Genomic DNA, 14,925 nt, shown 5'->3' on the forward strand with positions numbered 1-14,925 from the left:
AATAGACTATTGCTTCCACATCTGAGGTGTTGGCGATTTGACAGCTGGGTCATATGAGTCATGAGCCACTGGGATCACCTGGACCACATTAAACACCATTATTGGGGACAGGGAAGAATTAGCAATGTTGGTTTGCCCTCTACAAACGCTGTGGGTAGAGGACACGTTAATTTACTCATCTTAATTATTTATCTTGTTACTGCTATGGAGTATGTTTCAAAATCTAAACAAAATTCAGTGAATTTACCTTTTACTGAAGGCTTAGATTCTGCAGTGAGCAAGTAATTGAAAATTAAGTATAATCAAAATTTCCCTTGCTCAGCCCTTAAACTGTCCAATGTTGGTGTCGCTCACCTTGGCTTTGATTGAGCATCAGAGGAAGTGGTGTATGTGCACTCAGGGCTACAGGGTGTGAAAAATCCATATCTCTAAACCCAAGAGTCGCACTCAATGCAACAAGATACTCATAGTGCAAAAGGCGTTGGAACACTGGTTCCTGCCCAGGGAACAGATGATTCATGTTTTCATCTCATGCTCTTTTCTGGGTAAAGGATCATTCTCTCATTCTCTCTCCCTCCTTCTCTCTCCGCTTCCCTCACCCTCTCCCTCTTTCTTTCAGTTCACAGTAGTTGAACATTAGTAACTTGAATTCGTATACATTACAACTCCACTGTGCTTTCCAAGATTAAAATTTAGCAAAATGTATTTTATAAAGACTTTTAATGACTTTCTTGAAATATTCCAGTATTGGTTACCAAGGAGATATGTACAGGAAACAATAAACATTTATTATGATAATTTCTGCAGAGACAAACCCCCCACAAAATTAATACAAACACATTACATAGCTAAAGTACTTAGTGAATCATTTAAATTTGATTTATCCAACCATTTTTTTTGAGGGCACGTGAACTTTGCTAGCTTTTGTAAGAGTGGAAGCGGGGAGGGGGAATGTAAAACTGTGTAAGACACAAGGCAATATTACACAAAAGCATGAGTTTAAAATCTGTAGTCTTTTCAATCTTATCTTCCTGGGCTCTTAATTTTGATTTTCTCCATCTCATGACTGGGTTCCATGGCTTATTTGTAAATGGTAGCCCAGATCATATGGGGAGAGAAATTAGGTGTGAATCAGTGTGAATATTTTTCTTTCCTCTTTAACTATTTCCATTCATGTCCCTTCTGGCATTCTCCCTTCTTAGTTTGTAGGGCACTGCATTAGCAAGCCTGGATTTGTGTTCCAGCCAAGAACCACATACCAAAACACAAATACTTTTGAGAATCTGCATCTTGGAAATTGACCAGTACTTAATTCTGGAGTTTATAGACAGGCTATATTAGGATTTTATTTGAAATTGAAGAATTGACTCAACAGAATTTATAGAAAGATATTTTTAAAGCCACAGCTGACATCAATGTCCGTATTTTCACACTTATACTGAGATTTTATTACTTTAACCACTATCGGAATATTTTGACATTTTACCGTTTGATATGGATCAAAGGTGTGACACCTATTAAATGGATTGTAAGCCTTACCACATTCCTCTGGCTCAATAGAGTTTTTACTTTTTATTTTTAAAGTGTCTGGCTGTGGTCACTGACATAATAAAATGGAATTTTAGCATTTCCAACATAGAGAAAAAATAAATGTTTCACTAAATCATTGATAATAACTTAACATATTGATTGTTTCTTAATAATTCTGTGACGGAAACATCATAATCAGCACCTACCGTCATAGCTTTGGAGTGGAGCAATAATTCGGGGGCCAGAGCTGCCTCACCATCCCTCCCCCTCCATTAGTGAATGCCTCTTTAGTTAGAAGCAAGCACTTTCAATAGATCACAAATTAATCCCAGCCATTAGTGTTCTGTACAGAGAAGACTGTATGGTCGCGCCTGTGACATGTTCTGTTCTTTGGGATGATGAGTCAAGTCAATTGGAACAACGTTAGTTCATCAAGGTTTGTGGTTTATCTAAAGATCAAATTCCTGTAATTTTGTATGCCATCTGATTCAATGTCCACTTAGTTTAGTGATTAGACAGCCATCGGGAGGCACAACGCACGAATCTAATATAAAAAACTGGCGAAAAAGCAAATTCTTAAACATTTTCATTCAGGCATCCCTATACAGAGGTTGACTTGCTGCTTTCCCTTCTCCCGGGAACATACATATCTAGATCATGCCGAGGCTTATTAAGAAAAACCTAAATCATATAAAACGCTGCGTGTAAATATGCCCACGGTAAAATCTGTGCTTTAGAAGGGCTTGTAAGGGAAGAGGATAGGAAGGAGTCGGTTGATTTTGAAGTGAGATTATACACATTCCTTGGAGGGTTCTCATACCATATATTCGAGTGCAGTTGCAGTAGTCCACAGGCAAAGGAGTTTACTGATAACCTACTTTCTTTGCGTGCTTGATAGATCTTCCAAATGCTTCCCAGTTGAATGAAAAGTTGAGGCTTGATTTTGTCTTTATTCATCTATGACTGTTTGGTAGTAATATTTTTTGATCAAAAGTTGAAAACAGTCAACTGATAGAAAAATATTCAGGGGAGGGGCTGGCCCGGTGGCACAGTGGTTAAGTGTGCACGTTCCGCTTTGGTGGCCCAGGGTTTGCTGGTTTGGATCCTGGGTGTGGACGTGGCATCGCATGGAAAGCCATGCTGTGGCAGGCGTTCCACATATAAAGTAGAGGAAGATGGGCACAGATGTTAGCTCAGGGTCAGTCTTCCTCAGCAAAAAGAGGAGGATTGGCAGCAGTTAGCTCAGGGCTAATCTTCCTCAAAAAAACAAAAAAGAAAGAAAGAAAAATATTCAGGGGAATACTTCATATGCTTTGCTGAAACAGATGCAAAGTAATATACAACTTTATTTCCAAAATTTTTCCCCTTAGGTATTCCACTGGAAGGGGAAAGGCACTTTCATACCTGTTTAAATATCTTTGTTGATGCCCCATTAAACAAGCTCAATAGATTTCTTTACTGAAGGACTTAGACTTTTCGAGTCTTAGAACACTTGCCACATTGACGTTCGTTGTGAAGCTTCAAGAGGGAGCTCTCTTTACCTTGTTGACCACAGAACACATTATCAGGAATACCTGTTAACAAGTCACTGATTGGAAAATGCTGGTGTGAAGGGCGTTTTCTGCCATCAAACAGCTTATAAGTAGATTGGCAGATGATAGAAATATCCCAAAAGACCCTAAAAAATGACAACTGATTAGTGAGTGATTTTAATATTGAGTATTGTATGAATTTCAAGGAAGGGAGGCCGGAGCACTGTGCATGAGCTTGATAGAGAGAACTATCACTCTCTCTCCTTGGTCTATTGTTCCATCTCCTGAATGCTGTGAATATCAGAGACGAGAAAACTGAAGGGCCGGCATGAACACAGTTAAAGGGCCAGGAGTTTCCACTCAGATCCCTGGTTGTCAACCAGAGCTGAAGATTTGTGCAGAAGGAGGAATTAGGAAATGGGCCTGGAGAGAGAAATTTGACATCAAATTATGGAGGAGATTGCATTTTGGATTAGGGGCTTTATTTTCTAGCAAATTATGATCAACTGGAGTTTTTATTAGTGTGATTTTTCTTTGTTTTTTACCTTTTGCTTTTAGGTAAAGCAAAACATTGTTATAACTTTGTTATTTCAGGAAGACTGATTTTTGGTGTAAAAATGCCACAAAATTCAGGCCTAAAATGATAAGAGCCTCCATTAGGCCAGTGCCGGTGGGAAGGTAAAGGCCCTATAGAAACAATTTAACGGAATGCCCAAGCCAGTGATGGGCCACTGGGGATAAGGGAAATGGAGGAGTCCAAGATATTGTCTGGGGTGTGCACCAAGTAAAGGGCAGAGAGTTGGTACAGAAACAGAAATGGGGGGTGGGAGAGCAATAAAGCGCTACTCCTGAGAAGCAGCAGTGGCAGGAATTTCTATCTCTAAATTTCCTAAAAGAGAATTATCAGGGCATCAATTGACTCCCCATGGGAACAGTGTTAAATAGTCCAGTTTCCTTGGATATTAAATATAGCAACTCCTCCTATATTTAGCCATAATTAATTCACCCTTGCAAGGGAAGTTCAAAGGTGGTTTAGCCTATTATGAAAAGATGCTACTGAAGATATCAGTATGAATAAAACTTGATTCCGTTCTTAAGAATCTTACAACGGCCCTTAAGGAGGTCCACTGATGATTTTCATAATGAATACTGAAGAGCATTACAGATACACTGTAAGGTAAGGTAGAACCAGTTATAAACCAGGAGAGAAGCACAGATGATTTGGGGGGAAGGATGAAAAGGTCAAATCTGGTTAGTGGGAATCATTGGGCATAAAAAAAGGGTGGCTCTGAAGGATAGATAAGATTTCATCCAAGATAATCAAGGCAGAATGAATTATAAGCTGAGGAACAATAATGATTATAATTACAATTATATCAGTAATACCAAAAATAATAATAGCTATTTTTTATTGACCATATGTTATGTGCCATGCATGAGTCTAAGTGATTTACATACATTGCCTCATTTAATTTTCAAAAACTAGAGTGAGTTTATACTGAATTGTTAGGCAACTGGAACCCATTGAAGAATTTTGAGCAGGGGAGTGAGTAATAGCTAATGCTTGGAAAGATTAACAGCGTTGAGCATAAACTGGTGGGAGGATGAGTGGGGGTCAGAAAATCTGTTAGGAAGTCATTGCAATAATTCAGACTAGAGGTGACAAGCATCCAAGCTAGGCATCCAAACTAGGTGGGAATGAAAAACCAAGGAAAGACCTGATACATTCTGTCAACAAACATCTGCTGGATACCTACTATGTGCCTGGTGTTATGTTAGGCTCTGGGCAATAGGGGCAAATAAGATAGACCCAACTCCTGTCCTTCTGGCACTTAAAGTCCCCCAGAGGACACGGTAGAGAATAAATTTCCTGGCCTTGATAAGAAATATTGACCTAAAACTAGTCTGTGTGCGTGTGTGTGTGTGTGTGTGAGTGTGGCCTCCTACTCTGGCTTTGAGGGCTCTTGGATCTCAGTGGTATTCCACCTCTGCTCAGAACTCTCCCTCTTACTGATTGGCAGAGAACACAGTAGGTGGGACAGAATAAACTCAGCTGCAAGCCAGACAGAGACGGACATCTTCGGAGGTAGCACAGCTTGAGAGAAAAAAAACATTTTTCTTAAAATTCTTCTCTTCCATAGGTCAGGGTAAGGATGAGGGCAACTGACATTGGAATGGAAGAAAGAGGGTAGAAAAATACTTAGACTTTGCCGTTCCTCAAAGTATAAACCAGACTATCTTCCTCATTGTGTGTGTAAGTCTATTCCAACCCATTACACAAACACAAATACTGTGAAACGTATAGTATTTTGACCTGTTCCCGTGAACTCAGAGCAGTTCACACTCATATCACCCAATTTATTTTCCCAACACTCCAATTAGGCTGATATTATGAAACTTTCATAGAAACTGATCCAAAGGTTAAGTGACTTACCCAAAGGCACACAGCTAGGAGTGGAGACAGGAGTAGAGAAAGGTCTTCCAACCTACTTTCCCCACAAGATTATGAGTCTAAACGTCCTCTTAAATGGTGTTTCTAAACCCTCAGGGAAGCAGCTGACCCTGGAGTTATTGTACAATGTGCTAAATGCTGTGTTAAAAGATTGAATTAATTAAAATTAATGAAATAATGAAAAATTAATTCCTGACAGAGTTGAGGTTAATTCTCAAGCATTTAGTACGTTAATTCTTTGATCTAAAGAAGAATGAGGGATTTGCCGTTTTGACACTAACCATAATAGAGATCCAAGTTACCTTCTATAAAATAAAAAGATAACAGTAATTTTTGGTCAGTGATGGATGTGTTATGTTACTATATTATGGTTTTTTTGTGAATGTTTCTCAGTTTTTCTGAATATTTATTTGCTCATCATTTTTTTTTTCTACAATGTATCTTTTAATGCATACACCTCAGAGCATTAAACATCTCTGCTTTGGGGGGATATGGAATAAAAAAATAATGCTATTTTGTCTCTTTTTCTCTATGAAAATTTTATTGGAATATATCTTATTAAAGTTTTTATCACAGTGTTTTCATTTAAACTTGGTATAAATTTTTTGTTGTTCTTGTGCTTTAGCCGCAAAATAACCACTCAGTGTAATAGCTTAGGACTGAAATACATCAAAATAGCCCAACAAAAAATATTTTAAATATGGCAGCCTTAATTGGAGTTTAGGAAATAAATCTTTGAGTATAATAATTTATTCACTAGAGCTGTTGTCTCAGCAAAGTATTTCATCTTAGTTTCCAAAGAGCTGCTAGTCATTACTAAATATATTTAAAGTTGAAGCAAAAAAAAGAAAAATTCACTTTCATTCTGGCCAAATACACTATAAAATACCCAACTAAGCGTCTGCATCTTTTTAAAAAAGATCAGATAGGTGGTTATGCTTTGTAGTTAATTAATAAAAAGAGAAGCAGCTAATGGTTCACCGGGGAAACTTTTCTATCACGGTGTCTGTTAGGAAGGACAATAACGGGGTGCTAATTCTGAACGCACACAGTGCCGTCCTACAAAGACATCAAGATTTGTAGGAAATCAACCCTCCAGCAGTCCTGGCAAGCCAGACTGACCCCAGCAAATGAAAATAATCAAAAGTAATTAGAAGCGTGCTGGACTACTCCTCGGAGAGCCGAGCGGGAGAGTAAACACGCCGGAATCCTCGAGCCACTGCAAAGGCCCATGTCTGAGCTGTTAGGTGCCCTGACCTTGTCCACATAAAGATGTGATTTATGAAGTGCAGGGCACAGCAGCAGGGCTTCTGTCTTCTCCTGGAGAACCAAATTACTGAGGTGGAGATTAACATGCTTTCAGTCGGGCCCATTTCCAGACCAAGGGAAATTTTTTATTTACATTTTTTTACCTTTAATTTCCTCTTTTCTTTTTTTTTTTTAACAGCTTTTCCCCCCATAGATTAAAAAAAAAGACAAAGTGCATCAGGAAGACCAGAAATCTCTCTCCTGAGCAGTGGGGTTGTGTTGGTGACTAAAGACACTCAGAGTCCTTTTTGTTTGTAAACTCATTGTGCTGGACTGGTGGCTGGGGCCACCTACCCAGCATCACAAAACTGCCTTCAAGTTCAGGGACCCAAGTTTGTGAAATACTCCCCTGATTAAAATATATAAGTGAAAATTAAACAACATTTTACCTTTGATTCCATGGCTTTCTGATCTAGTTTCTCTTGCCTAAATGTTACGCTTCATTACAAGGCTTACTCTCTTAAGTAAAAAGACTTGGGAGAAGAAATTGTAGGTGGTCATGAATTTGGAGGAAAAGAAAGAGGAGAAACAAATTGGAGTTTCTATATTGGGAGAAATATTTATATGCAATCAGTGGGAAGTCTCTTGAGTCCTTAAGAGGTACTTATATATTTTTTCTTATATTTGTCTCAGGTTAGGTAAGATTTTACAAAATCCCTTTCTGTCGTGGAAAAGGAAGCATTGATTTTCTTTTTAAACTTCCATCAATATCTATACATGAAACTAATTTAATTAGCAAGCAGTTATTGTTCAGCCAAATGTCAATTTCTCAGATTATTTCATGCTTCTTGACATGAACTGTATGAAACACGATTGAACAGGATCTCCATGAATGAAACCGCACTCGAGAAATGTACAAATGCACTTGTACGTTCTTGAAAAGCTACAAAAAAACAGTGTTAAAACAAAAACGTCAGGCTTGGAGCTCAGTGTATGTTTAGCCACCTCAAGAAACCCAAAGCTGCAGAATTAAAGGGAACTCTACTTAGGCTGAGGTTATAAAGTGCCTTCCTCTATAAACTAAAAACATAATGTCAGGGTGAATGGGAACATACTTTATTAACTTTATGGTATTGAAAACTGCCAGCAAGTTGTCTTGTTTTTAAATATTGTCCTCTGCAGAGTGTTACAGGGCTGTTCGTCCACAGGAAGCCTATTAAAAGTGGACAGTGCAGTCATTTCATCTGGCTTTGGCTGGACTGCTTTTCTTTCCTTTAATGATGTGCTGGAATGTACCATGCCCATAGGGTCTCCATTAGCAGAACTTTTACTTCTGGGACAACCATGAAGTTTAAGGCTTAAAAGAGGCATCAGCTTACAGTCTTGTGGGAATCACTTGAATACTGGAGCACTAACTTCTTACTGCTTTAACTAATATATTGACTTATTTTAAATAAACAGTTACACAATGAAGGCAGAGCCAGTGGCCTTATTGGAAATCTTTGAGCCTTTTAAAGATTCTGCAGTCCACACAGATGGGGGAGGAAGGAAGGGGCCTGAGGAGGGTTTATGCCCTTTTCAAACCAGGAAGAAAACACATTAACCTCTCCCACCCCAGCCCTGCCATCAGCCAAAGGGGGGGTCTTTACAGCTCCCAGAAAATCTATCAGCTCACACTCGAACCTCATATTTTCCAATGCCTTTTTCCTGGTAAACAACAATTAACAGAACAAGACAGAAAAACAATCATTCCTTTCGGAAAAAATGTTTTTAAAAATCTGATTCTCTTTTTAAACATTGCTCATGAACCACTCTGTTTTCTGCTTTCCCCAAAGCTCTACATTTGTTGTAGTATGTTCCCCCATTCCATCCCCTTAATATTTAGATCATCTGTCCTGATACATGTTTGCAAATTAAAGCTGGTTTGAGATTATAGTAAAACCATTATTTTTAATAGCCCATTTCAAGGGCAGCGCTAAACACTGCAGAACACGCATGTTCCTCATTACTGCTGAGCAGACAGCGGCTTTTGCAGATTAATTTGTAACTGGGAACTACTGTAAACAGATTTCACCAGAAATCCCAAGGAATAAAGGGAATTGGTGGTGGTATTTGGCTCCTTGTATTTATTTATTGTTTTAGAAACCTCCCGATGGAAAGCACGTTAACCGGAGGGGAAAAGCAAGCCCCCTGCAAGAACTCTTGCTCCAGCCCGCTGTCTCCTCTTCTGTTTCACTTCTGATGGGAAGAGGGCGAGGGCGGTCAGGGTCTTCTCCTAAGGGTTAGTATTCAAAGAGCAAGAGGCTCCTTTCATGAGAAACAAGGCCCGCCTAGCTACTCGGGGATTTCAGGACCCTATTTTTAAAACTTCAAGTTGTGTCAAGAAAAAGTGAGGCGACTGCCTTTCCGTGAAGTTATTATTATATAATCAAAGGGGCACGGGGGCGGGCGGGATGGGAGAGAGAGATTGAGATTTAGTTTGTCCGGGTCCTTCTGATGATTTCCTTTAGTCTTTCTCACAAGTTATTCAGTAGAGAACAAGACCGATAATGATGATATTAATAAAATAATAATGATGAGGCTAAATAATCCCCCATCTCTCTAGACACATCTGCCAAGATCTCGGAGAGAAAGTGTTAACTCTTCTGGCTCTATTTGGGGAAGAGAAGATCACGTGCAGAAATAGCCCTAGCCCTGGCCAGTGTCTGCGGGTCCGGACCTCGGGCGCGCCCGTCCCGGCTGAGGCTCCGGAGGGCGCGAGGCGGAGGGCAGAGCCCGGCTGCCCGCGCCCGGCGGGCGGCAGCGGCTTCACCTGGGTGGCTGGAGCCGCCGGCGCCGCGCCGTAATTCGGGGCGCAACGCCATCTACCGGCCGCCTGCCGCCCCTGCAAGTACCCAGACCTTGAAAGTCGCCCCGCCTCCCCCACCCGAACCCAATATAAGGGAAAACACTCGGAGGCCCTTTCCACGAAATCCTAATTTAGCCAGGACCTGCCACTGATTCCACACGACCTTTTGTTTATCCACCGACGTTTCCTCCTTTTCAGAGCAGCTTTGTAAAGGGCAAGGAGGTGGGGGCCGCGCGGCTGGGGAGAGAGATTGGGGCGCTGAGCTCTCAGACCCCCTGATCAGGCCGCACTGTCTGAAGCAATCGGTTCCCCAGATTACTTGTATTTAATACACAATGCATCATAAAACAAATCCCTCATCCTGACAGGAAGAAAATAGAACAGCTCATAGCTCGAGCCGGTCCAATTTATGGCTAAATTAAAAAAAAAAAAAAAAGAAAAAGAAGGTCTCCGACAATGGGCAAGTTGAGGAAGGGCAGGAAATCAATGGCAGCAAACCGGGGGCTCTTAAAGGTTCTCAAGCGCCGAACTCTATGGGAATATCTGCCCGGGTTTTAGGTTATTTACAAAGGATTTTTCCTGTCCTACCTACCACTGCTGTGCGATTTTCCCTCAAACAATGGCCATTATCTGAAATAACAGTTCAATGTCACAGATAACAGGCCACCGAAACGAATTAGTCACCACCTCTTGTCATTTTCTCTCCCCCACATTCCTCCCTTTTGTTACTATTTTTGTTTTTAAATCAGCATTTTGGGGAAATATAGATCTACTAGATTTACACGTCTATTTTGCACTTGGACCAAACAAAAAGGGGACTTGCTTTGTCCCCGTTTGCAGATAAAGTTTACCATAAGCGCGCTTTCCATGCCCTCTGCCTCCAATCCTCCCCGCATGTCCCTTCACTCGCTTACTTTGCTTAACTTTCCACTGTTGAGTCGAGAAGTTGGGTTTTGTCCATTCGTATTTATGAATGGAGTTTTGTGATTAAAAAGCGTTGATTTCCATTTAACCGGTGGATTTTACTAAATTTTCCAAGGTTGGCTAAAGTGAACGCATAGACACTTTTATTTTGCAACGCATTCCCTATATCTTTTTTCCAACGTCGTTTCTGAAACACGTTGAGAAAAATTAACCATATATACTAGAAAGTTATTAATCACCATATAGTACTGATCACCAAAAACAGCATTTGTAATGGTAAGAGTTTAAAAATAATCTGCGTTGTCAAACTGCGTAATTCCACTTTTGGTCGTTCACAGTGTTTTAATTAATGTATCAAAGAATATGGCAAAAACTCACCAATCTTCAATCTCTCTAAGTTGATAATACGTTATTTGGGGCAGGTTATATGCAAATAATGTTTCAGATTTGTAAACTCCTTCTTTGAAGAAAAATATGATTTGAAAAAGAAGCATGCTCTTCTGCTGACCTCACTATAATAATACAGGGAGTAAATTAGAGTACGAATTTCAATAATAGTAAAAAAAGATGCTTAGCAGAAAACTGGAAATGGACATGTCAACTTTTCACTCTTGGGCTGCTGTTTTCTGAGAATTTCTAAACTAATTCTGTTTAGCATGAGCCAGGGTCTCTATATCCTAAACCTCCTTCTCGCCCCCTTAGCGCCCCACCCCCAGCCTCCGTGCACACACCCTCACATCCCCAAAAGCACTTCTCCACCCCATCACTCCCATCCCCCCAACACACACACACACACACACACACACACACACACACACACACACTCACACTTGTGCTTTCAGGACACCGAAACAGAGGATATTTCCCTGGGGAAAGAAATCCTGCCTGGCGAGATCTCCCCATTGGTTGTTTACCCAGAGAAATCTACATGTTTAAGGGGGATGGTGCATCCATAATCAGTCTGTCCCTATAGGACTTGGGTCTTGGCGACCTTTTTGTGACCTCTCCCGCCAGAGGAGGCTGCTGTCACTTTAAAAATTTACTGAAAGAGGAGCCCGTCTGGCTTCCGATCACTCTGGGCGGCGGGAGATAGCTCCCTTTCTCCCTCGCCCCGGGTTCTTTCTGGATGGCCGAGCAGATCCTCTTTAAAGAGACAGTTCATGAAATAGAAACCCGGCGGCTGAGCTTGGAGTTGCGAAAGGGGACGATCCCGTGAGGGTCTGGGACCGGGGAAGGAGCTGCGGAGGATCTGAAAGGGGGCTAGAGCTCCCCTCGCCTCCCCAGGCCCCCCACCTTTTCAAACTCTCCTCCTCCTGCCTGTTTCTCCCCCCCACCCCCTTGGAACTGGGAGAGAGAAGTGGAAGAAGTTTTAGTGGGTTTCAGATAACTTTCATTACACATCGGGCTGATAAGAGCAAGAGAAAGTGAGAAAAGAGGGAGGTGATGTGAACCAGAAGGAATAGCCCCGAGCTCATTTAGGAAGGGGGAAAAAGCCAAAACACACCAAACCCGGGTCACCCAGACGAGAGGAGACTTCAATTCTGGTCTTAAAAATACACTGTTGGCGGACAATAAATCTGAAACGCGTGGTCCTGGCGAGCAGATCCTAGAGACGGACAAAGTTATCAGAGAGACCCGTTCGGAAATCGAGACGCGAGGCTTTTTTTTTTTTTTTTACATCTCGAAATGTTGCTCGGGATCGTTTGAAAGGATTTTCGTGCAGGAAAGCTGGGGGCTGCTGATTATTTGTTTGTTTTAATTCTTCTGTGATTGCCTTTTATTGCTGAGTTGAGGCCATAGAAATCTTAAGGTAAGAAAACTCACTTAAAAAAAAAAGTCTTGGTGATGTGCATAGTTTGTAACTTCGGACAGTTTCCTGCCTGGGCACCCCTTCTCCGGGGCGCCCCCCGCCCCCAGCCTTCTTTTCCTACTTGCCCGCAGTCTCGCGGAGCCCAGCTGCTTATCTGCGTTGCCGGGACTGGCGATTTCCTTGTTCCTCCTGCGGAACGGTGCGGTCTGGACGCGTCTCCGGGGTGGGTCGTCCGGCCTTCGGTGGGTCTCTCTGCCGGCTGTCGGCCTCTTTTCCTCGAACTCTTCTCCTGCTTCCCCTCCCTCCGTGTGTCTGTCCGTCGGTATCAGGGACTCAGAAGGTGGGGTTGCCAAAATCTGGATTCCTGGCACCAGCCACGCGACTTTGGAGCCGCTTTCGGCCGGGTTCCACCTTGCCAAGTAACAGCTTTGCTGTCCAACATCGTGTGCTGCTTCGCGAGAAAGTCACATTCGGACCTTTTGGCTAGATTGTGGGGATTTTTTTTTCCTTTTGCTGTTGGTTTTTTGAAAGGGCCTTTCTCTAGAGTCCACCTAAAGGGAATTCTTTTTTTTTTTTTTAAAGCTATCTTTGGAACTTGACAGCTTTTAAAAACACAGGAGTGTGTTAGATGAAATGACGGAAGATGTGTTGTTACTTAATTTTATTCGAGATTTCCGAGACGATTAAGACATTTGGGAGACAAATGCAGTTCTGCTAGCAAATCAAAAGTGGATAATTCACCCAGGGGGGAAACGCTTCTGGAGAAAGTTCAGCTTTTTGTCTTGGGGCAAGAATATTGAGAGTAAGAAAGTTAATATGTTGGTGAAATATTTGAATAATCATGTAATATATATGTAAAAAGACATTCTTTGGAAATGAACCTGTTTTTAAATTAATTTCACTGTTGACAGTGGCAATGGCAATAATGTTAACACGGAATAAAATTACACCTAGAATTTTTATGTGCAGTGTATGCAATACTTAAGTCCCTTCCCCCGCAAAAGGGAATGCTGGAAAGCTAAGGGGATAGATGATTTTTGACTTTAAAATTAACAAGTTTTCCACGTCTTTCTGCAAATATGAAATGGAACTGGTGTTGCATTTCAGTGACTTCACCCTATTTCCTTCATTAAATATTTCTCTAGTGTGTCAGTAGAGCTGCTCCCCCCCCCCTTCTTTTTGCTAGTCAAGGAAGCCAGCAACAAAAGATCAACCAGAAACCAAACAAGCCAACCAACAAACAAAACAACAATACCAACTTTATGCTATTTTAAAATGTGTATTGCTCTCGTTGTTTATGCTCCTTCCAGACATCAGAGGAGGGGGGAGATCTCAAATTGCAGTTTGAGTTATTCAGCATTGAGAGTTGAAGAAGACAACTTAAAGTTTGTGATTTTGTAAATAAGAAATTGCTAAAATCTGTCCTGGCTCGAGAGGGTGTTTAATGTAGACTGTTGTGGTTGTTACTGTGCAGAGGTGTCCTTGAAAAAGACTTGATTTGTGTGTGTGTGAGTATGTGTTTGTACCAATTATTATTCCTATCTTCTATTTTGATTTTTCTTTTTTAAATTGTGGGGCTACTTAGTGCCCTTTAATTGCCTCGTGGCCAAAGGCTTATTCCTAATACCTCTTGACTACAGCCCTCAGAGCACTGGGCTTCTTGAAGTTTGTGGTGAGTTAATGACTTGAATCTGCAGCTGAGTGATTACCTGAATTCTGTGCAATACTGCTTTTGGTCTATATACCCGAGAATTTTGTTTTAACTTTTATATAGGCATAGATGCAGCCGAGTGCTGTGGGGGGTATTGAATGCCATAATTTTTGTTCTAGGCTGTGTTGTTTAGTCTTTGATTGGAAACTTCCTCAAGTTTGCATTAACTGATTGACATTAACATTATGAGTCTTTCCAGTTAGTCACCATCAGGTCAACAGCTCTGCAGCTTTTAATGTTGATGGTTAAAACATTATGGCTGCTAGTGAGTCAGAAGAGCTTCCTTTAAATACGCAAAACCTTAAAAATGGATGTTTCCCATTTCAATTTTTGTTTAATAGGTGTCCTAAGTAATGATTAATATTTAGGTTAGGCCAAATGTAAAATCTCATGAAAAATAATACACCACCCTATAAAATGATGGCAATTTATTACAATATTCTTATATATTTTTAGTGGTTCATCAGCCAATTTTATTATTTTGCTTACTAAACAGAAAATTGACACATGTATTGGCATGTGTTAACTAAAACATTAGGTTGCCAGATTTGGCATGAGTGTAATCCAATCATTTATTTTCATTTGTTTTTCTTTAGTTTGGTCAGAAGCATCTATGAGACAAATCTTACTATCTTCTTCAATTAAGGGTGTGATTTGAATCTTTCATGGTAGTGAAATGCAAACTGAAAAGGAATTTAATACTACTTAGGTTAAAGATTTTTAATTGAATTAATTTAACCTGCGAAAATGTTAAAGTGTACCCTTACATAGGAAGACTTAGAGCTCGAAATGTTGGCTATTCTGTTTGGAAATATTACGTTAATGTATGCTGCTCAATATTATTTTTTGTAAAAATCACATTGGATAAAA

General features: G+C 40.7%; 1 protein-coding gene across 19 annotated transcripts in view; it reads left to right on the plus strand.

The window, feature by feature from the left end:
• Positions 1–14,925, plus strand: part of MECOM (MDS1 and EVI1 complex locus) — a 533,910-nt gene that overhangs the window by 459,788 nt on the left and 59,197 nt on the right. Inside the window, exon 1 of one of the 19 annotated variants that reach the window (XM_046658726.1) lies at positions 11,565–12,344. The exons of 12 other annotated variants lie outside the window; for them this stretch is intronic. Coding sequence is in view for 1 of the 7 variants with exons in the window: in XM_046658724.1 (XP_046514680.1) it covers positions 12,380–12,586 (207 nt within the window). In the remaining 6 variants the exon portion in view is untranslated. 6 more of the 19 variants (XM_046658724.1, XM_046658732.1, XM_046658730.1 and 3 more) reach the window with 6 other exon arrangements.

The sequence above is a fragment of the Equus quagga genome, chromosome 4 (genome assembly GCF_021613505.1).
Source record: "Equus quagga isolate Etosha38 chromosome 4, UCLA_HA_Equagga_1.0, whole genome shotgun sequence".
Lineage (NCBI taxonomy): Eukaryota > Metazoa > Chordata > Mammalia > Perissodactyla > Equidae > Equus > Equus quagga.